This window comes from Balaenoptera acutorostrata, chromosome 17, assembly GCF_949987535.1.
Source record: "Balaenoptera acutorostrata chromosome 17, mBalAcu1.1, whole genome shotgun sequence".
Taxonomy (NCBI): Eukaryota; Metazoa; Chordata; class Mammalia; order Artiodactyla; family Balaenopteridae; genus Balaenoptera; species Balaenoptera acutorostrata.
In genome coordinates, this window is record NC_080080.1 from 19,035,711 (window position 1) to 19,059,554 (window position 23,844).

Consider the following 23,844-nt stretch of genomic DNA (forward strand, 5'->3'; position numbering starts at 1 on the left):
TGTTCATTGAAGCACTATTTACAATAGCCAGGACATGGAAGCAATCTAAGTGTCCATCAACAGATGAATGGATAAAGAAGATGTGGCACATATATACAATGGAGTATTACTCGGCCATAAAAAGTAGTGAAATTGAGGTATTTGTAGTGAGGTGGATGGACCTAGAGTCTGTCATACAGAGTGAAGTAAGTCAGAAAGAGAAAAAGAAATACCATATGCTAACACACATACATGGAATCTAAAAAAAACCCAAAAAGGTTCTGAAGAACCTAGGGGTAGGACAGGAATAAAGATGCTGATGTAGAGAATGGACTTGAGGACATGGGGAGGCAGAAAGGTAAGCTGGGACGAAGTGAGAGAGTGACATGGACATATACACACTACCAAATGTAAAATAGATAGCTAGTGGGAAGCAGCCACATAGCACAGGGAGATCAGCTTGGTGCTTTGTGACCGCCGAGAGGGGTGGGATAAGGAGGGTGGGAGGGAGATGCAAGAGGGAGGAGATATAAGGATATATGTATATGTAGAGCTGATTCACTTTGTTATAAAGCAGAAACTAACACGCCATGGTAAAGCCGTTATACCCCAATAAAGATGTTAAAAAAATAAATAAATAAAAGAAAATGAAAAAAAAAGAAAATGGGCAAAAGATATGAACAGATGTTTCATCAAAGAGGATATACAAATGCAAATAAGCATGTGAAAAGGTGCTCAACTTCATTAGCTATCAGGAAAATGAAAATTAATACCACAATGAGATAGCACTCCACACCTATCAGAATGACCAAAATAAAATATAGTAATAACAAATGTTAGTGACAATGCATAGAAACTGGATCACATATGTTGCTGGTGGGAATGTAGAATGCTACAGCCACCCTGGAAAATTGTTTGGCAGCCTCTTAATTAAAACTAAGCTACACATGCAATTACAATATGATGAAGCAGTTGCACTCCTGGGCATTATCTCAGAGAAATGAAAACTTATGTTCACAGAAGAACCTATACATGAATGTTCATAGCAGCCTTTTTTGGTAACAGCCAAAAAATGGAAAGAACGCAGATGTTTTTCAATGTGTGAATTGTTAAACAAAGTGTGGTACATCCATACCATGGAATACAACGCAGCAACAAAAAGGAAAGAGCTACTGATACATGCAACTACTTTGACAAATCTCCAGGGAATAACCCTGAGTGAAAAAAGCCAGTCCTCATAAGTTACATGCTGTATAATTCCATTTATATAATATTTCCAAAATGAAAAGCATTTAGAGATGGAGAACAGATTAGTGGTTGCCAGGGGTTAGGAAGATGTTGGGGGAGGGAAGGAATGTGGCTATAGAAGGACAACAGAAATGGTCCTCGTGGTGACGTGAATGTTCTGTATCTTGTCTGTATGAACGTCACTTTCCTGACTGTGATATTGTACTGTAGTTTTGTAATATGTTACCATTGAGGGAAACAGGTAAAATATACATGATCTCTTTCTACATTATTTCTTACAAATTCATGTGAATGCTCAATGATCTCAAAATCCAACATTTAATTAAAAAACAAACATGATGGTCTAAATGCAACACCATGGAGATATTACCTAGTAATTTAAAGTATCCCTCCCACAAGCCCATGGAACCTACCAATATACTCCCTTTTCTATTCTGATGATCCCTGTCTTGAGAGCACAAAGGACTGTTTAGTAAGTCAATGTGAAAAATGATAAGAATTTTCATAATCCATGATAGACTTTTGCACAGAGTAATACCCACACGAGCAGAGCAACTGTGCTCTGTCACTCATTGTACCTTTGATCTCCCTGTCCTGTTCTTCCACCCTGGAGCAGACAGTCCTCGTCAGACTCTCCACAACTGTGTGCATCAGGTCAAATTCGGCGACATTGTACACATGAGTGCTGTCTGGTTCAGAGGCGATCTCCTGCAATTCATTCTCATCCGCGTTTTTCACCCCTGGCATTGAGGACAACAGGGAGGGTCATGACGGTCGTGCCCCGTTTGAAAAAGCAACTGCAGTGAGCCCGACCTGTACCCATCAGTCTCCACCGCAACCAAAGCACCTGTACTTTAAAGAGGCACATCTCATGTCAGATTGTTTTTTAAATTCACTTTCAAAGTCATTTTTATTTTACTTTTAAATTTTTATTATTTTTTGGCCTCACCGCTCGGCATGTGGGATCTTAGTTCCCCAACGAAGGATCGAACCTGCACTCCCTGCCGTGGAAGGGCTCGTCCTAACCACTGGACCACCAGGGAATTCCCTCAAAATCATTTTTAAATGATTAAGTCTTAATTTTGTTCAGTACATCTTAACAGGAAGACGTATTGATGAAACTAACTTCTGTCTTTCCTAAATATTGCAGAAGCAATAGTAATTAAACCAGTACTCTACACCATCCGAACTTCAGGTTTAAATTTTTATAAAATTAGTTTACTTAAATTGCGACAGAAAATCCTTGGCCCTCTTGGAATTTTCTAGTCTATCTTAGCCATGGATGCTACCAATTAGAGTGTGCTTACTATGCCCCAAGCACTTCAGTGTTTTCTATATATTAACACATTTAATCTTCACAACCAATCCTATGAGTTTGGCATTACTGTTTCTCCCATTTTACAGATGAGTAAGCTGATGCACAGAGAGGTTGATTCACTTGCTCAAGGAAGCACAACCAGTAAGTATACAGCTGGGGTTTCACCCAGGCAGTCTAGATCCAAAGTCATATGCTCTTAACTACTATCTCAAGCTGCCTCTCAGAAGATTACACATTAAAATGAGTAAATATTTACCAGTGAAATTAGAAATAGAAAAAGGGAGGCACAGGATTGGGTTTCATGGGTGTAAAGGTAGATTTCTCTTCCCCAGGCTTCAGTAAACAAGAAGCATTTCTTTAAAAATCCCAGTCATTGCAATTATCTAAGGATGTTAAAAAGAGGTACTATGGAAGCAAGGAAGAGAGATTACCTGGGGCAACATTAATTACTTCTTAGGTGCCCAGCTGTGCCATTTAAGTTATCTGCCAACCTCAACAGGTTGAGTAACAAAGCATCAGTTGTGGGCTTCCCTGGTGGCGCAGTGGTTGAGAATCTGCCTGCTAATGCAGGAGACACGGGTTCGAGCCCTGGTCTGGGAAGATCCCACATGCCACGGAGCGGCTGGGCCCGTGAGCCACAGCTGCTGAGCCTGTGCGTCTGGAGCCTGTGCTCCGCAACAACAGAGGCCGCGATAGTGAGAGGCCCGCGCACCGCGATGAAGAGCGGTCCCCGCACCGCGATGAAGAGTGGCCCCCACTTGCCGCAACTAGAGAAAGCCCTCGCACGAACCGAAGACCCAGCACAGCCAAAAATAAATAAATAAATAAATAAAATAAATAAATTAAAAAAAAAAAATGTACGTCCAAAAAAAAAAAAAAAAAAAAAGCATCAGTTGTTTCTGAACTATTTGCTTTAGGGGGTTATAAGATAATAAATACTACTGATTTCCAGGTAATTCCCAGAGAAAAAGTCCAAATCACATCTGAATGAGTTCACTTAAACTCATCCATTCATCATTAATGAGACCACAGAATGGAGAGTAAACACATAAATTAATCCCTTATTAGCGTAAGTCTTCTGTAGGGATTTTCTTTGTTGAACAAAAGGATAGCAAAATAAAAAATAAAAATCAAATCAATCTCTCTAATGTTCCTTGTCTGACGGACCTCTACAATAGCTTTTAAAATGCATAGTTGGCTCTGTGTCCACAATAGCAAAATAACAGTGCATGCTGAAGCAATGAGCTTAATGTCAATAATACTTTTCATGGCATTTAGTTAAAACCAACAAGTTTGGATCATTTAAGAATATTCTAGAGAAGATAAGCCCCAAATCTCTCTTTCTCTCTCTCACCTTTCCAAACAAAACAGTCTGTTGTAAAGAGCACGGAAAAGTGAGGAAATGGTAATCATGACTTGGATGGAATTTGTTCTGTAAGGATTTTACCTTGTTCATATTTATGCTCCAGCACCCACCAAAATGCCTGCCACCCAGCAAAGAAGCAAATACTTCTCGAATGAAACATTCTATAAACCACATTTTGAGTAACAAATCTAGAAATCAGTTAGAGGAATTGTCTCTATTTTTTTTTTTTTTTTGGTCAGTCTCTACTAAATAGAAGGCCTTCCTATCACCAAAGAAAATGTAAACAATTTAATCAAGAGCAAAATTGCATCAACTAAATATTTTGCAGTTATTCTGAGTGTATGCCATGCATATTCTTCCCACAAACCGATACCTTATAAAGGGTTATATTCAAGGAAATAATACCGCATATCTACAATTCTTTGCTTTCTTAACTACAAGACCTTAATTCCTTGAAAATGATAAATTGGTTTCTCTCTACACTATCAGAGAAGAGATAGCTATAAAGTGATACTAAAGAGAAAAGTCTTGACTAATTAAATGGTAATGAATATGTACCTAACCTTTGCACTTTATGCTTTTCACAACATTTTGTGTGTGGTATCTCACCTAGAGATCCTCACACCATAAGATCCATCAGTTCCATCACTTCCATTTTTAATGTAAGGAAGTTGGGCTCAGATCAAATGACTGGCTATGACTAGAGCCAAGGGGGGAAAAGGTCGGGGGGAGGCGGAGGGATAAATTGGGAGATCGGGATTGACATATACACACTACTATCTATAATATAGGTAATTAATAAGGACCTACTGTAGAGCACAGGGAACTCTACTCAATACTCTGTAATGACCTATATGGGAAAAGAATCTAAAAAAGAGTGGATATATGTATATGCATAACTGATCCACTTTGCTGTACAGCAGAAACTAACACAACATTGTAAATCAACTATACTCCAATAAAAAAAAAAAAAAGACTTGAAAGTGTTCAGGTCTCCTGGCTTTCAGTGGAGTGTACTTTCCATCATATATAGTTTTAAGTGGTTGTGTGTCTGTGTCCATTGTTGAAACAGGACCATAATTAACAAATACCTATGGCAAACAGTTCTACACCAGATTCACGAAGGTTTCTGGATGGTGGAATAATATCATCTTGGGATTTTCCGTCTGTGATTAAAATGCCAATTTTGGACACTCCATTCCTTGCTCCCGCTTCTGGTTTAAAGCTGTTTTCAAAGACGTAGTTCAAAGCAAGACCTAGGAGAAAACAAGAAAAAATAAATACAAACCAACCATCTCTAATAAAAAGCCTTCCAATTCTGCAAAATGTAACCACAAGATGAGTTACTTAGAAAGTTAAAAGAGTTTTTATTAGATGTGAACTTTCATCTTCATTTTTAAAATAAACTATTCTTTGACAGATCCGATGAAAAACTAAAATCCACCAAAACAGAGGTAATAAAAAATAGCTGAATAGTGCATCATTTCAGCAACTAACATTCATAAAGAACATTGAATTCATATCAAATGTATATTGACAGATCTGTGTACAAGAAAATCTAAACCTTTATAATTAAGGATGAAGCAAGAATACCCACACAGAAGCAAATGTCCCAAATATCATCACTACATTTTCAATTTTGTTCATGATGATCTAAAAAAACCCACAAATTCTTTCTCTGTTTTATAGAGGTAGAAGGGGCAGATCTAAAATGATAGTTGAACTCCTGCCTTTTGAGTGTGACACTTTTCACCCAGAAAAAATAAATGCCAAATATTGTTATAGGATTTGTGCTTAATAAATTTTTGTTGTATTCACAAAAAACTTGTTAGATTAAACCTCCAATTGGCAAAGCAATTATCAGGATTTCAGTGGTTTACTTAAAATTCAATGACAGCATCTCTATTATTTAAACTGAGCATCCACATTGTGGGCCCACAGAAGGAAATTGCATGTATTAGGGTTAAAACCTGTGATAACCTTTTGTGGTTGGGTCATGGATAACTGTAATCTAAATATTCTTACATTACAGTTGTTCCTTGGTATCCACAGGGGGATTGGTTCTAGGACCCCCTGTGACACCCAAATCCATGGATACTCAAGTCCCTCATATAAAATGGAGTAGTATTTGCATACAACCAACGTGCACCCTCCCGGATACTTTAAGTCATCCCTAGATTACTTATAATACCTAATACAATGTTAATTGTCTGTAAATAGTTACCAGCATGCGACAAATTTAAGTTTTGCTTTTGGGAAATTCCTGGAATTTTTTTCCAAATATTTCTGATCCCTGGTTGGTCAAATCTGCAGATGCTAAGGGCCGATTGTACTCATTTATCAAAAATATTGGTGAACCAAAGCTCCATAAATATTTCCATGATAACTACTGATTGAAGAATAAGGGTAAAGAAAATATCTTCCTTGAAAATAGGTAGAAATTTGATCTTATTGGATTGACAGCGTGACTGGAGGAAAAACAGGTGAAGAGGAAGAAAAATGAACTGACAAAGGTTAAGACAGCTACTAAAGCCTGTCAGCGTCAGGGACTGCTCGGTTCTCTTCTAGTTCAACCAAGCCCTTCCTGGGACATTATATTCATATAGCAAAAGGCATGAGATGTCTAGGTTTTAACTCTTAATGCTAGGTTTGAGAAAAGAGCCATCTAAGAACTTTATATGCTAGTTTGGTTTAAAAATACTATGCTAAGACATGCAAAGTGGCAAAACGAAGTAATAAAACTATTCTTCAGCAAGATATGTTGCTAAAAATGTGGACTAAACAAAAACATACCTGTTAGTGTATTTCCTCCCTTGTATGGTAGATTTCGCACAGCTTCGATCACCTCATCTTTTGTGCTAAAAGCATTCAAGTGCCATTCTATTCTGGGGTCGCCGCTATACTGTGCAAGACCTGGAAAAGAAAGATGAGAAAGCCCACCCAGAAATGATGGGTTACTCAAAGATCTAGTGGACCATTCAAGAAACTAGAATGACGAAGGGCCTAATCTTCGCAACGTTTTTTTCTCTGCCTCGCTAGGTACTTCCAAAATGAGTTCTTGACATCAATTTAAGGAATTTTCAACATAGCTGGGGGCCGAAGGAATGTATATATTTTCTAGCCATCTAGAAGCGAGTACCTAATCAGGTACTTAGCATTTTTTTTTTAAAGTCTGATCATGTTTGTAGATAAAAGGTCTAGATTTATTTAATATTTTTCATTGAGGTAACATTGGTATATAACATTATACCAGCTTCATGTGTACAACATTATATTTTGACTTCTGTATACATTATAGTGTTTGTTTTTATTCCCAAAGGAATGAGCTTTCTTTATGGCTATTTAGAAGGGAAACTAGGAGACTTTATATAATAAAATGGATATGTTGCTCAATGATTTACACCTTTTTTTTTTTGCTTTTTATCTCAGCTAGAATTAATTTGGCAAAGATTATCTTGTACTATAAAACATTTTCGAATTGTTAAACATTTCACTGGATTCAGCTGTGTTTTTTTTAAATAAAAAGAAAACTTTTACCCAATAAATTCTTAAACAAATGGCAACTTTAAAATTATTATTATTATTATTATTATTATTAGGCAGAGAAGATTTTGGCTTTCTAGAAAATTGAAATGTGTTCAATAGTTAATTGAGTGACACTGTCATTGCAAAAATTAGTAGAAATAAATATCTATTGACGCAAACTTGCCCTTTTAGGAATATCACTATTGTTAAACCTGTAATTCTGAAAACCATTTGGTAAAGAATCTTTGAAATTTCTTAAGAAGCTTCCTGGTGGTTTTACACTGGCAGCAGACTGCTGTTAATGGTAGAAGATGTACCAATTCGTGTCTTCTCAGAGCCCACGTCGAATGCTGTAACCAGGTTTTCCAAAAAAGACCGAACCAGTCTGAAGTTGAATCTTCCAATACTCCATGAGCCATCAACCAGGATTACAATATCAGCAATAGCTGGAGTTTGACAGAAAAACTTCACTTCTGCAAAGTACAGACCAAAAAAGTATCTGTGTTACTGTTGGAACTTTTAAAAGAATGAGTTTATTTTAAGTCTTTCAGATAATTTGGTGCTAAGAATACAATAAAGTTTCCATTAAAGCAACCATATTTTTATAACCGTTCTTTTAAATGCATTTTTACCAGGAAAAAAAAATGTGGTAACAGCTGGCAGCGGAGCCAATGTTCTGGAAATAGCAAAACACTGGCAGGTTCACACCATCTTGGCAACTCAAGCCTTCTGCGTATTTTAAAAAGTAGTGTCTATGCAAAAGCATCCAGTTTTGGGTTTTAGTCTGTAGCTTCTTTCCAGGAAAGGTCTTAGCAACACCCGTGTAGGAGAGTCAACAGGGATGGGAAGATAGCCAGGAAGCAGAAAGGCGGCTCTCCCATTCTGATAAATCTATGCTAGAGGAAGTCAGTCATAAGAGAAGAAAACATGGGCTTCCTGAATTCAAGGAAAAGGCAGGGCCGTGCATTTAATCTAAGAAAGGTATACAGACCTTTGCTAAAATAGGAAGGGTTTGTGGAAGAAGAAAATTGGAAAAGAGCCCAAGAATTTCCCCCAATTCAAATATTTTTACATATTGTGTCTATCTGACAGTAAGATTTTATCCCTAAAAGTCATTTAAGTAATTGATTTTTTAAATTAAGTTTCAGAATAAGGATCTAGAAAAGGATGCCTGGTGACTGGAGTGGCACTCCCTTAAGCTTTGCCCTCAGGGAAAGTCTTAGCCCACAGTGACTGTGGGCAAGAGGCGAAGGGCAAACAGCTGTCCTTGCAATAAAGGGGGTAGGTCTGTGCTGGATGAGGTGAAAACCACCACTTACATTCACACAGAGCCAGAATACTAGAGTATTCTTAATGGGTTTAAGAATCCTTAAAAATGTCACAGTATTGTCAGTATCTTTACCAGCAGTGCTTTTTACTGCAGTTTGTGCTTCCCAAAGGATGGCTTAACTTTGCTGAATTTTCATATTAGGACTGGAGATCAGGAATATTGTGTGTGTATATGTGTCCATGTCAACTTCTTGAAATGCCCAGCAAATCCCTACTTTGCTTTCTAACATTAAAATGACAAAAAAACAGAATTTAAAATATAATTTATGTAGTGAAAAGCAAAATAAAGAAGTGTTCATAAATAAATTGAATATATTTTTTCCTGGGGGGGAAATAGTTGAACTACTATGTTTAATATATATCTCAGTTTAATATATATCTCTGTACCTACTGGCCACATTTAGTTAAAACGATCTTGGATCTTGGTTTTTTTCACATTCGTGGAATACCTAGATCCTTTTACCAGATGGGGAAAAAATGTATTTGTCAAGGAAATACTCAGATACTCATTATGTAAGCTAAACAATACAGCTCAATCTGAAGTTTATATATTACATTTTTGGGCACCAAATCTCCCTTCTTTAATGACCAAATACAAAGCCACCACTAACTTAGGAGTCAGCCCTCTGTATCACACTAAAAAGTTCTAAAACAGAACAATGCAAGAAGTCATGGGGTAGAAATTAGTTTGTGCTTTGGAAATAATCAGGGAAAATTAAAGTCTTAAGAAGCTTTAAGAATCTTTTTCTCTCAATTTTTATGGGGAAACTGACCTGAAATGAAAAGTAGTTTTCTTTTTCTTCCAAAACTATTGGGGATATTATTTCACTTTTTAATTTAAAATTTTTTTAATTGTTTGGGTACACTGCAGACAGGATCTTAGAAAGGGAGCAGTTTCTCTTTGCTTACTTAGAAGAGGGCTATGAAAACTGATATTTTCCATTTTAAAATTGTCTCCAATAAAAATATTCTGTTAACTTAGCTCTTTCAAGTCATTTTGACTTGGAGATAAAAATTCTAGATATCTCCAAAGTAAGATAGAAAATTAATTGAATAGAAATTAGAATACTGATAAATTTAGTGATATTAAATTTTTTTAAGTTGTTCATCAAAAGACACCTTAAATAAAATAAAAAGATAAGTTATGACTGGAAGAAGACATGTACAATGTAAAAAATTGAAAAAGAATCAGCATCAAGAATACATAAATCCATAAAAAAACATGAATAGATACTTCAGAGTATAGGAAATATATAATATGGTTAACAAATGAATGAAGAGAATGTTTAACTACATTGGTGATCACAATAATAAAAAAATCAAGATCACGATGAGGTACAATTTGTACTCATTCAACTGGAAAAAAATAAATTTAATAGCATTTATGATTACTCTAAAGATAATGAAATATTTAGGTATATATTTAAAACATGTGCAAGATCTGTGTGCTGCAAATTACACTACTGATAGAAGTCAAAGAAGACATAAACCAATGGAGAAGTCTACCATATTCATGGACAGGAAGACTGAACATAGTACAGATGTCAATTATCCCCAAATTGATCTATAGGTTTAATGCAATTCCTATCAAAATCCCAGAAAGGCTTTCTTAAGACATAGACAAGCTTATTCTAAAATTTATATGGGAAGGCATAGACCCCAGAATAGTTTTTTTAGAAGTCATGACAAAGAAGAATAACACGGAAGGAATCATTTTACTGGGTATTCACCCTACTTACTGTAAATAAGTAATGGGTATTTCAGAGGGTTAGACACACACATCAATGAAAAAGAATAGAAAAGCCAAAATAGACCCATACAAATATGCTCAACTGTATGATTTTATAACTAAATATGATTTTAGACAAATGTTCAAAAGTACTTCAACAGATGGTGCGAGAGCAACTGGATATCCATGAAAGAAAGAAGAAAGAAAGAAGAAAGAAAGGAAAGAAAGGAAGGAAAGAAAGGAAGAAATAAAGAAAGAAAGATAGAAAGAAAGAAAGTGAGGGAGGGAGGGAGGAAGGAAGGGAGGGAGGGAGGAAGGAAGGAAGGGAGGAAGGAAGAAAGAAAAAAAGAAAGAAAGAAACTTGACCTAAACCCTATACTTTATACCAAAATTAATTCAAAGTGGATCATCAACTTAAATGTGAAAAGTAAAATTATAAAGCTTTTAGGAAAAAAGTAGAAGAAAATCTTTGGAATGTACGGCTAGAAGAAGAGTTCTTGGAATCGACACCAAAAGTACAAACACATAAAAAGAAAGTTTGATAAACTGGACTTCATCAAAATAAAATACTTTTGCTATGTGAAAGCTCATATGAAGAAGATGAAAAGACAAGCTATAGACTGGGAGAAAGTATTTGCAAACCACACACTCAGCAAAGGATTAGTATCTAGGTTACATAAAGAACTCTCAAAACTCACAGGTAAATAAAACCAAACAATCCAATTAGAAAATGGGTAAAACCTGAACAAATATTTCATCAAAGAAGGTATACAGACGGCAAATAATCACATGAAAAGATATTCAACATTATTAACCATCAGGAAAATGAAAATTAAAAGCACAATGAGATTTCACTGTACACACCTATCAAAATGGCTAAAATAGAACATAGTGATAACAAATGCTGGCATGTATGTATAGAAACGGTATCACTCACACTTTGCTCATGGGAATATAAAATGGTACAATCACTCTGAAAACAGTTTGGCAGCTTCCTTAAAAAGTATACAAAAAAATTACCATACAATCCAGCTATTACACTCTTGGACACATTCCAGAGAAGTGAAAACTTACATTCAGACAAAAACTGCACACACATGTTCATAGCAATTTGATTCATAACAACCAAATACTGAAATTAGTCCAATTAATTATTTTAAATGAAATAAATTCTTTTTGCCGTCAATATTGTATTTAAAGTTAAACCAAAGGAGCAGAGGAAATGAATTCTTGAACTGTATTTTAATTCAGCTCTTGGCTTAACATGAACTTTATCTAAAATGCAATTCTGAAAATACAGGTAGTACCAAAAAAAAAAAAAAAAAAAAAAAGCTAGGCAGCTGACCACAATTGAAGGAAAGCACCCAATACATGGGCTACATCACAAATAAAAACAACACTCTGAATGTCACAGATTGAATCAGAAGGAACAATTCCCATTATGCAGTACACCAACTGTAGGTACAAGATAAGGAGGTCCAAAGAAACTAACAATTTCATATCTGAAAGTTATGTACATCGTTAGATTAAACATTATGCCCTCTACACTTAGCTACTGACTTAGTCCTCATAACAGCTCTATAAGACAGGTATCATTAGCAGTCCCCTTTGCAGCCGAAAAATATGATATACATGGGCTGTGTGATTTGCCCAGAGTGCCACCCAGTGAAGAGGCAAAGCTTTGATTTGAACCCAGGTAATACATCTCCAAAATCTATGCTCTTAACCACAGGATATACTGACTTCAATAAGGTCCCTACATTACATCAATTTAGAAAGCAGGGGGAAAAGTCTCTAATATGAGGCAGTGTCACCCCAGCACTTGCCCCTGCTGTGTCCACAGGTAGTATGTGCCATTTGCAAGCATCACTGTCTAGATAACTTTTTTCCCTCCCAAATGTATGCACTTAGCACTTAAGTAGCCCACATGACAAGTGTCCCTTTTACTATAGTTTTACACCAATTTTACTGTGTTACTGACATCATGAGAAAATTTTACGTTGAAAATACAAGTTAATTCAAGGAATCTGAATTAGTATAAATCAGTCTACACTAAACCTATGTATATTAATTTCATATTAACTAATTTCCTGTATGAAATTTACTTATTAAAAATGTGTCTATTTAATATTTACTATATCCCAAGCACTCTTCTGAGCAACCGAGAATACAATTAAGTTCCTACCTTCCAGCAGCTTAAATTCTTAGTGAGAGGAAACAGATTAACAAAACAACATAATTTCAGATTTTTAAAAGAGCTTTATAGAAATAAACAGAGTGATATAAAGAGTAGTGGTGTGGGGGGACTTTGGAGGTGCTACTTTAGTTAGAATGGTATGAAATTACCATTTAAAGTCTCCTTTTTATATCATAGTATTCCTTTTGCTCTAATGACATTCAAATTAAAGATGTAATTATAGTTAATATAGAAATATTTACAATGTATTTATGGAGAAGGGTATTCATCAACTTAGTTAATTAAAATAGAAAAGGGAGAATTGACAGAAGCAGCCTTTTTCTGCCAGGTAAACTCCTATTCATCCTTCAAAACCCAGGTTACACTCCACCAACTCCAAGAAGCTCTTCCAACAGTCCTCAGATGGGACTCATTACCTGCTCCTCTTTACTGTCTCTGCATTTGTACATGGTTTATTGTACTCAGAACACTGGGCTATTATAATTTGTTTCCATTTCTATCTCCCTGACTAGACAGAACTCTTTGAGAAGTGAGGGATTTGTGTCTTATGTTTTTATCCCCTTTGGCTGAGATCTCGGCACATAGTACATCAATAAATATAAAGTACACTGACTTGTCTTGTTAAAAAAGACTCCCTCCTTTCACATAATTCATACCTACAGCACGGCACTAGAAAAATGAACCATGTTGGCTCAATTAAATGTGGTCTCTCCTCTTGCCCTGCCACCCTACCACACTGGAAAGTGGATTACGGTTATTTAGGGATCAGGGAGATTGTATCAGGTTTGCCTGTCTTCCTTGATATTTTCCCAGTGCCAGAGGCAAAGCTAAATGAAAGGGGAGCACATAATATTTTTACTCACATTATCTTAATATGCACTCAGAAAATCTCGTGATCATTTTCACCACAACTGGTCTGATACATTTAGTGGCTCTGAATTATTTTTCTCCGTGCCACTAGCAAAATATCCAGCTAGGCAACTCATTAACCACGACATTTGAAGGAAAACTGTGGTCACAGAACAATTTCTCACTTAAGTCTCTGGTAAGGTTGAGTTCAAGTTTCTAAACTAAGAGCTTGCTTCCAAGATTGGCTTCAGACACATCCCTGAGGATTTTTTGTTTTTTAAGAGTTAACATCATTTTACATTTGCAAAGAGCTCAGTGGTTCTAAAAGGACTTTTCAATACATTGGCATATTCTGATTCTTACAACATTCTTGTGGGGAGCCACGATTGTCCTCAATTTTCAGAAAATGAAATTGAGCTTCAGAGAGACAAGTGAACAGTTCACGCAGAGCCAGGACTGGACACCAGGTCTTGTAAAGGTTTGGTTGCCTCTTCCATCATACCATGCTACTAGCACCGTAGAAGACCTCCTCACATAATGCAACATGGGTGGCCACTAGTTATCTGTCATATTAATGTTACAAGCTGTCCATCGATCAGAAGGGGAGGGCGTCCCTGGTGGCGCGGTGGTTAAGAATCCGCCTGCCAATGCAGGGGACATGGGTTTGAGCCCTGGTCTGGGAAGATCCCACATGCTGCAGAGCAACTAAGCCCGTACGCCACAACTACTGAGCCTGCGTTCTAGAGCCCGTGAGCCACAACTATTGAAGCCCACACGCCTAGAGCCCGTGCTCCGCAACACAGAGCCACCACACCGCAACGAAGAGTAGCCCCTGCTCGTTGCAACTAGAGAAAGCCCGCGCGCAGCAACAAAGACCCAACTCAGCCAAAAATAAATAATTTTTTTTTTTTTAAAGGAAGGGGAGCAGGGGGTTCATTTCAGTCGTGTTCAGAGTCGACATTAATCAGAGGGCGCTTAGCGCTCATTTAGCCCACTCTTGCTGGAGACGTACATTGTAAAGCATCCCTGACAGATGACTATCCTATCTAAAACAGCACTCCCCATCACCCTCTTCCCTTATTCTGTTTTATTTTTCTTTGTAGAGCTTCTTACTTCCTAGAAATATACTATATAGTGTGATGCTTAATTTTATATGTCAACTTGATTGGTCCATGGGGTTCTTGGACATTTGATCAAATATTATTCTTTGTTTGGGAGGGTGCTTCTGGATGAGATGAACATATGAATCCACAGACTGAGTAAAGCAGATTGCCTTCTCTAATGTAGTTAGTCCTCATTCAATTGATTGAAGACCTGAATAGAACAAAAAGGGAACTGCTCCTGCCTGACTGCCTTGATTGGAACATCGGACTCAAAACTGACACACTGGCTCTTCTTGGGTCTTGAGCCTGCCAGTTCTCAGATGGGAACTCACCCCACCAGCTCTCCTGGGTCTCCAGCTTGCTGACTGCAGATCTTGGGACTTCTTAGTCCCCATAATCATGTGAACCAATTCCTTATAATAAATCTTTTTCTATATTTATATATATCCTATTGGTTCTGCTTCTCTGGAGAACCCTAACACATATAGTTATTTATTTATTGACTGCAGCAGATACTTTTCATTGCTTCTTTTTTTTTTTAAATAATAAAAAGATCTCCCATTTAGTGACTGCTTTTATCAGATGCTTTGCATATGTCTTTTCCATTTAAGCCTGATATTAATCCTATAAGATAGGTGTCCTTTTCACTCCATTGAAAAAGAAAGGTTAAGTAACTAGAACCTTTCTTTTTCAATGGAGTGAAAAAGACACCTATCTTATAGGATTAATAACTTGCCTATCATCACACACTAAGCAGGTAGAAAAGCTGGAATTCAAATCCAGGACTGACTCCAAAGCCTGAACCATTTAGCTATTGTGCTATTCAACTCCTATGACAGAAGAGAAGAAAAGTATTTGAAAGGAAGGAAGCGAGAAAGGAAGGGAAGAAGGGATGGGGAAAGAAGGAGAAGGAGGGAGGGAGAGAAAGAAAGAAGGGAAGGAAAAGAGGAAGGCAGGAAGAAGGAGGGAAGGAGGGAGGGAATGAAGAAAGGAAGGAAGGGAGGGAGGGAGGAAGGAAGAAAGGAAAGATTGCTAAGCCTTGTCATTAAAGAAAGCATGAAATCAAAGACATACTTGTCTTGTATCCAACTTGGGGTGAATAACACCGTGACAACTTGGAGGCACATGAAGCCCAATCTCTGAACCATAGTCAAAGGAACATTTCTTCTGTCACTCAGAGCTCTGCATCTTAAAATTAACTGACAATCCTGTAAACGTGACATTCATTACATTTCTCCTCTGCTCATAAACTGTAAGAGACTGGGAGAAGACATGATAGCTGTCTTCAAATATTTAAAGGGCTGTCATACAGAAGGGGGATTAGGAGTGTTCTGTATGCCCACAAGGAGACAGATTTCAGCTCAACTCAAGAAAGAACTTTCTAACAGTCAAGATTTCCAGAGACTGCTGCCTTGAGAAATAGTGAGAGCTCTGTCGATGAAAGCAGATGCTCGTCAACCTTTGATGATGTGGCTGAAAAGCCTCAACCTCTCAACTGGTCGAACTACATGGACCTCAAAGTTACCTTCCAACTCCAAATTTTAAGATTATTTCTTCCCTCCCCCACCTACCAAACTGAGCCTAAACTATTCATTGGGTTCTTCAAAGCTCTCCATAATTCAACTCCACTTGACCTGTCCATATTGATTTCTCACTTCATCCCAGTACAATTACTTTTCTTTCCCCCAACAACATTCTCATCTCTGAGACCTTTGACTCAATTTTTATCCTCTCTGCCCACCGCCATTTCTTCCTATCTAACCTCTCCATACTCTACCTACCATAACGCCAGACACCGAAAACAGGTTTTATTTCCTTTGAAAATATACAGTCCTTTTAAAATACTTGTAGAGAAAGTCTGTCCTAAAATTTTATTTGTACAATGACCTGGTTATTATTTCCTGACTTTCATAAGTTCATGCTGACCCAAGAGAGGCTATTTTGCCTGACCACCTCTATTTAGACACAAAGCTTATTCAGGAGCCGGTATATTACATTCACATGTATTCTCAGCTCTGTATATAGTATTACGTGATTTGGCTTTATGTTTACTTTAGTTGTCCATGGTGATTTTCTGAAAACATGCAATAACTCAATCATCCCTGTTATTCCAATTCATCAATAACAAACAGAACCTGACATTTTGAAGTTTCTAAGGCTGAAACACCTGCTTTATTTGATACTGTCAGCCCTGCAGGTATAGAAACAAGATGTTTAATAAAAAATTCTTAGACAAGAAGGAAGGTATCAATCAGATGAGCCCAAGCATTGCTACCGGAAACAGCCTCTGCCAAAATCTATAAACAGTGCTCATAGCTGTAAAATATCTGATTTAACAGAAAGATATATTATAAGCTCTTTTTAAAATGAGGACATTTGCCACAGCCTGAGTGAGCCAGAGCACCCTAATCAGCTGCTACTTTAACCCCGTCCTGTCTGAGCGGAGAACAGACGCTCTCAGGTGACCTACACACAGAGGCAGGGCGAAATCCAAAGCTGAACCCCAGGAGCTGTGAGAACAAAGAAGAGAAAGGGAAATTTCTCCCAGCAGCCTCAGGAGCAGCGGATTAAATCTCCACAATCAACTTGATGTACCCTGCATCTGTGGAATACCTGAATAGACAATGAATCACCCCAAAACTGAGGCAGTGGACTTTGGGAGCAACTGTAGACTTGGGGTTTGATTTCTGCATCTAATTTGTTCCTAGTTTTATGTTTATCTTAGTTTAGTATTTAGAGTTTACTATCATCGGTAGATTTGTTTATTGATTTGGTTGGTCTCTTGCTTTTTTTTTTCATATACATATATATATTTTCCTTTTTCACTTTTGTGAGTGTGTATGTGTATGCTTCTTTGTGTGATTTTGTCCGTACACCATTGCTTTTACCATGTGTCCTAGGATTCTGTCTGTCCATTTGTTATTTTTCTTTTTGTTGTTTTTTGTAGTACAGTTTTAGCACTTATCATTGGTGGATTTGTTTATTGGTTTGATTGTTCTCTTCTTTCTTTCTTTCTTTTATTTAAATTACTTTTTAATTTTTTATTTTTAATAATATTTTTTTTTACTTTAATAACTTTATTTTAATAGCTGTATTTTAATTAACTTTATTGTATTTTAATAACTTTATTTTTTTTCTTTCTGTTCTTTTTTTTCCTCCCATTTATTCTGAGCCGTGTGGATGACAGGGTCTTGATGCTCTGCTGGGGGTCAGACCTGAGCCTCTTAGGTGGGAGAGCTGAGTTCAGGACATTGGACCACCAGAGACTTCCCGACCCTTGTAATATCAAACGGTGAAAGCTCTCCCACAGATCTCAACCTCAATGCTAAGACCCAGCTCCACTCAATGACCAGCAACCTACAGTGCTGGACACCCCGTGCCAAACAACTAACAAGACAAGAATACAACAACACCTATTAGCAGAGAGGCTGCCTAAAATCTTAATAAGTTCACAGACACCGCAAAACACACCACTGGACACAGTCCTGCCCACCAGAAAGACAAGATCTAGCCTCATCCACCAGAACACAGGCACCAGTCCCCTCCACCAGGAAGCCTACACAACCCACTGAACCAACCTTAGCCACTGGGGGCAGACACCAAAAACAATGGGAACTACGAACCTGCAGTCTGCGAAAAGGAGACCCTAAACACAGAAAGTTAAGAAAAATGAGAAGACAGAGAAAAACACAGCAGATGAAGGAGCAAGGTAAAAACCCACCAGACCAAACAAATGAAGAGGTAATAGGCAGTCTACCTGAAAAAGAATTCTGAGTAAAGATAGTAAAGATGATTCAAAATGTTGGAAATAGAATGGAGAAAATACAAGAAACATTTAACAAGGACCTAGAAGAACTAAAGAGCAAACAAATAATGATGAACAACATAATAAATGAAACTAAAAATTCTCTAGAAGGAATCAATAGCAGAATAAATGAGGCAGAAGAACAGATAAGTGACCTGGAAGATAAAACAGTGGCAATAACTACCACAGAGCAGAATAAAGAAAAAGAATGAAAACCTCTGGGACAACATTAAATGCACCAACATTCAAATTATAGGGGTCCCAGAAGAAGAAGAGAAAAAAAAAGGGACTGAGAAAATATTTGAAGACTTCTCTAATATGGGTAAGGAAATAGTCAGTCAAGTTCAGGAAGCACAGAGAGTCCCATACAGGATAAATCCAAGGAGAAACACACCAAGACCCATATTAACCAAACTATCAAAAATTAAATACAAAGAAAGACTATTAAAAGCAGCAAGGGAAAAGCAACAAATAACATACAGTGGAATTCCCATAAGGTTAACAGCTGATTTCTCAGCAGAAACTCTGCAAGCCAGAAGGGAGTGGCAGGACATATTTAAAGTGATGAAAGGGAAAAACTTACAACCAAGATTACTCTATCCAGCAAGGATCTCATTCAGATTTGACGGAGAAATTAAAACCTCTACAGACAAGGAAAAGCTAAGAGAATTCAGCATCACCAAACCAGCTCTACAACAAATGCTAAAGGAACATCTCTAGGCAGGAAACACAAGAGAAGGAAAAGACCTACAATAGCAAACCCAAAACAATTAAGAAAATGGTAATAGGAACATACATATCAATAACTACCTTAAATGTAAATGGATTAAATGTTCTAACCAAAAGACACAGACTGGCTGAATGGATACAAAAACAAGACCTATATATATGCCGTCTACAAGAGACCCACTTCCGACCTAGGGACACATACAAACTGAAAGTGAGGGGATGGAAAAAGATATTCCATGCAAATGGAAATCAAAAGAAAGCTGGAGTAGCAATTCTCATATCAGACAAAATAGACGTTAAAATAAAGACTATTACAAGAGAAAAAGAAGGACACTACATAATGATCAAGGGATCAATCCAAGAAGAAGATACAACAATTGTAAATATTTATGCACCCAACATAGGAGCACCTCAATACATAAGGCAAATGCTAACAGCCATAAAAGGGGAAATTGACAGCAACACAATAATACTAGGGGACTTTAACACCCCACTTTCACCAGTAGACCGATCATCCAAAATGAATATAAATAAGGAAACACAAGCTTTAAATGATACATTAAACAAGATGGACTTAACTGATACTTATAGGACATTCCATCCAAAACCAACAGAATACACTTTCTTCTCAAGTGTTCATGGAACATTCTCCAGGACAGATCATATCTTGGGTCACAAATCAAGCCTTGGTAAATTTAAGAAAACTGAAATCATATCAAGTATCTTTTCCAAACACAATGCTATGAGACTAGATATCAATTACAGGAAAAAATCGGTAAAAAATACAAACACATGGAGGTTAAACAATACACTACTAAATAACCAAGAGATCACTGAAGAAATCAAAGAAGAAATCAAAAAATACCTAGAAACAAAATGACAATGAAAACACGATGACCCAAAATCTATGGGATGCAGCAAAAGCAGTTCTAAGAGGGAAGTTTATAGCAATACAATCTTACCTCAAGTAACAAGAAACATCTAAAATAAACAACCTAACCTTACACCTAAAGCAATTACAGAAAGAAGAACAAAAAACTCCCAAAGTTAGCAGAAGGAAAGAAATCATAAAGATCAGATCAGAAATAAATGAAAAAGAAATGAAGGAAATGATAGCAAAGATCAATAAAACCAAAAGCTGGTTCTTTGAGAAGATAAACAAAATTGATAAACCGTTAGCCAGACTCATCAAGAAAAAAAAAGAAGACTCAAATCAACAGAATTAGAAATGAAAAAGGAGAAGTAACAACACTGCAGAAATACAAAGAATCATGAGAGATTACTACAAGCAACTATATGCCAATAAAATGAACAACCTGGAAGAAATGGACAAATTCTTAGAAAAGCACAACCTTCCAAGACTGAACCAGGAAGAAACAGCAAATATGAACAGACCAATCACAAGTACTGAAATTGAAACTGTGATTAAAAATCTTCCAACAAACAAAAGCCCAGGACCAGATGGCTTCACAGGTGAATTCTATCAAACATTTAGAGAAGAGCTAAAACCTATCCTTCCCAAGCTCTTCCAAAATATAGCAGAGGGAGGAACACTCCCAAACTCATTCTACGAGGCCACCATCACCTTGATACTAAAATCAGACAAAGATGTCACTAAAAAGAAAACTACAGGCCAATATCACTGATGAACATAGCTGCAAAAATCCCTAAAAAAACACTAGCAAACAGAATCCAACAGCACATACACCATGATCAAGTGGGGTTTATCCCAGGAATGAAAGGTTTCTTCAATATACACAAATCAATCAATGTGATAAACCATATTAACAAATTGAAGGAGAAAAGCCATATGATCATCTCAATAGATGCAGAGAAAGCTTTCAACAAAATTCAACATCCATTTATTATAAAAACCCTCCAGAAAGTGGGCATAGAGGGAACTTACATCAACATAATAAAGGCCATATATGACAAACAACATCATTTTCAATGGTGAAAAACTGAAACCATTTCCACTAAGATCAGGAACAAGACAAGGTTGCCCACTCTCACCATTATTATTCAACACAGTTTTGGAAGTTTTAGCCACAGAAATCAGAGAAGAAAAAGAAATAAAAGGAATCCAAAACTGAAAAGAAGGAGTAAAACCGTCACTGTTTGCAGATGACATGATACTCTACATAGAGAATCCTAAAGATGCTACCAGAAAACTACTAGAGCTAATCAATGAATTTGGTAGAGTAGCAGGATACAAAATTAATGCACAGAGATCTCTTGCATTCTTATACAGTAATGATGAAAAATCTGAAAGAGAAATTAAGGAAACACTCCCATTTACAACTGCAACAAAAAGAATAAAATACCTAGGAATAAACCTACCTAAGGAGAGAAAAGACCTGTATTCAGAAAACTATAAGACACTGATTAAAGAAATTAAAGACAATACAAACACATTGAGAGATATACCATGTTCTTGGATTGGAAGAATCAACATTGTGAAAATGACTCTACTACCCAAAGCAACCTACAGATTCCATGCACTCCTTATCAAACTACCAATGGCATTTTTCACAGAACTAGAACAAAAAATTTCACAATTTGTATGGAAACACAAAAGACCCTGAATATCCAAAGCAATCTTGAGGAAGAGAAACGGAGCTGGAGGAATCAGGCTCCCTGACTTCAGACTATACTACAAAGCTACAGTAATCAAGACAGTACGGTACTGCCACAAAAAAAAAGAAATATAGATCAATGGAACAGGATAGAAAGCCCAGATAAACCCACGTGCATGTGGTCACCTTATCTTTGATAAAGGAGGCAAGAATATACGATGGAGAAAAGGCAGCCTCTTCAATAAGTGGTGCTGGGAAAACTGGACGGCTAAATTAATACCTGAACAGTGAAATTAGAACACTCCCTAACACCATACACAAAAACAAATTCTAAATGGATTAAAGACCTAAATGTAAGGCCAGATGGTATAAAACTCTGAGAGGAAAACATAGGCAGAACACTCTATGACATAAATCACAGCAAGATCCTTTTTGACCCACCTCCTAGAGTAATGGAAATAAAAACCAAAATAAACAAATGGGACCTGATTTAACTTAAAAGCTTTTGCACAGCAAAGGAAACCATAAACAAGATGAAAAGACAACCTTCAAATCAGAGAAAATATTTGCAAACGAAGCAAGTGACAAAGGATTAATCTCCAAAATATACAAGCAGCTCATGCAGCTCAATATCAAAAAAACAAACAACCCAATCCAAAGTGGGCAGAAGACCTAAATAGACATTTCTCTAAAGAAGATATACAGATTGCCAACAAACACATGAAAAGCTGCTCAACCTCCCTAATCATTAGAGAAATCCAAATAAAAACTACAATGAGGTATCACCTCATACCAGTTAGAATGGCCATCATCAAAAAATCTACAAACAATAAATGCTGGAGACGGTAGTGGAGAAAAGGGAACCCTCTTGCACTGTTGGTGGGAATGTAAACTGATACAGCCACTATGGAGAACAGTATGGAGGTCCCTTAAAAAACTAAAAATAGAACTACCATACGACCCAGCAATCCCACTACTGGGCCTATACCCTGAGAAAACCATAATTCAAAAGAGACATGTATCACAATGTTCACTGCAGCACTATTTACAATAGCCAGGACATGGAGGCAACCTAAGTGTCCATCAACAGATGAATGGATAAAGAAGATGTGGTACATATATACAATGGAATATTACTCAGCCATAAAAAGAAATGAAATTGAGTTATTTGTGGTGAGGTGGATGGTATAGAGCCTGTCATACAGAGTGAAGTAAGTCAGAAAGAGAAAAACAAATACTGTATGCTAACACATATATATGGAATCTAAAACAAAACAAAACAAAACAAAAAAAAACTGTTTCTGAAGAACCTAGGGGCAGGACAGGATAAAGACGCAGACATACAGAATGGACTTGAGGACACAGGGAGGCAGAAGGGTAAGCTGGGATGAAGTGAGAGAGTGGCATGGACATATATACACTACCAAATGTAAAATAGATAGCTAGTGGGAAGCAGCTGCATAGCACAGGGAGATCAGCTCGGTGCTTTGTGTGCAACTAGAGTGGCAGGATAGAGAGCGTGGGAGGGAGACGCAAGAGGGAGGAAATATGGGGATATGTGTATACGTATAGCTGATTCACTTTGTTATACAGCAGAAACTAACACACCATTTTAAAGCAATTATACTCCAATAAAGATGTTAAAAAAAACCCATATAGGCTTATAAAACTTAAAAAACATATAAATAAAATAAAATAAAATGATAACTTCAGATATCTCTGAAAAAAAAATTTTAAAAACTAAAATGAGGACATTTGAAAACTTACTTAAGGAAGAGCTATATTTTTTTTACCACTGGAAAATTCATGGGTTAAGAATGATAAAATTTGTTGGAGGCCAACAGAAGAGGTGTCAAAAATCCTTTAAAAATATCTTATCAAGAGTGGTCAGGGGTAGCGGAAAGTCGGAGAAAACAGGCAGTCTATTGCTAGGAGAATCTCAGCCCCTCAGGGAAACCTTATAATTTTACGCACAGTATCATGTACTTTGCAGGTGTTCAATGATTATTTTCTGAATGACTGATTCTGTTTCATGCTTTTTTGAGTTCCTGAAAACATGAATTTTAATGCTTTACATCACAGCAAAAACAG

At 36.8% G+C, this 23,844-nt stretch overlaps 1 protein-coding gene across 5 annotated transcripts in view; it reads right to left on the bottom strand.

The window, feature by feature from the left end:
* The window catches only part of COL14A1 (collagen type XIV alpha 1 chain), a 243,696-nt gene that overhangs the window by 172,733 nt on the left and 47,119 nt on the right, over positions 1-23,844 (bottom strand). For all 5 annotated transcript variants that reach the window (XM_007188834.3, XM_007188835.3, XM_007188833.3 and 2 more), the window contains exons 6-9: positions 7,754-7,909; positions 6,705-6,824; positions 5,003-5,167; positions 1,806-1,967 (exon numbers count right to left, since the gene is read on the bottom strand). In XM_007188834.3, the coding sequence (XP_007188896.2) occupies positions 1,806-1,967; positions 5,003-5,167; positions 6,705-6,824; positions 7,754-7,909 (603 nt within the window). The remainder of the gene's footprint in view (positions 1-1,805; positions 1,968-5,002; positions 5,168-6,704; positions 6,825-7,753; positions 7,910-23,844) is intronic.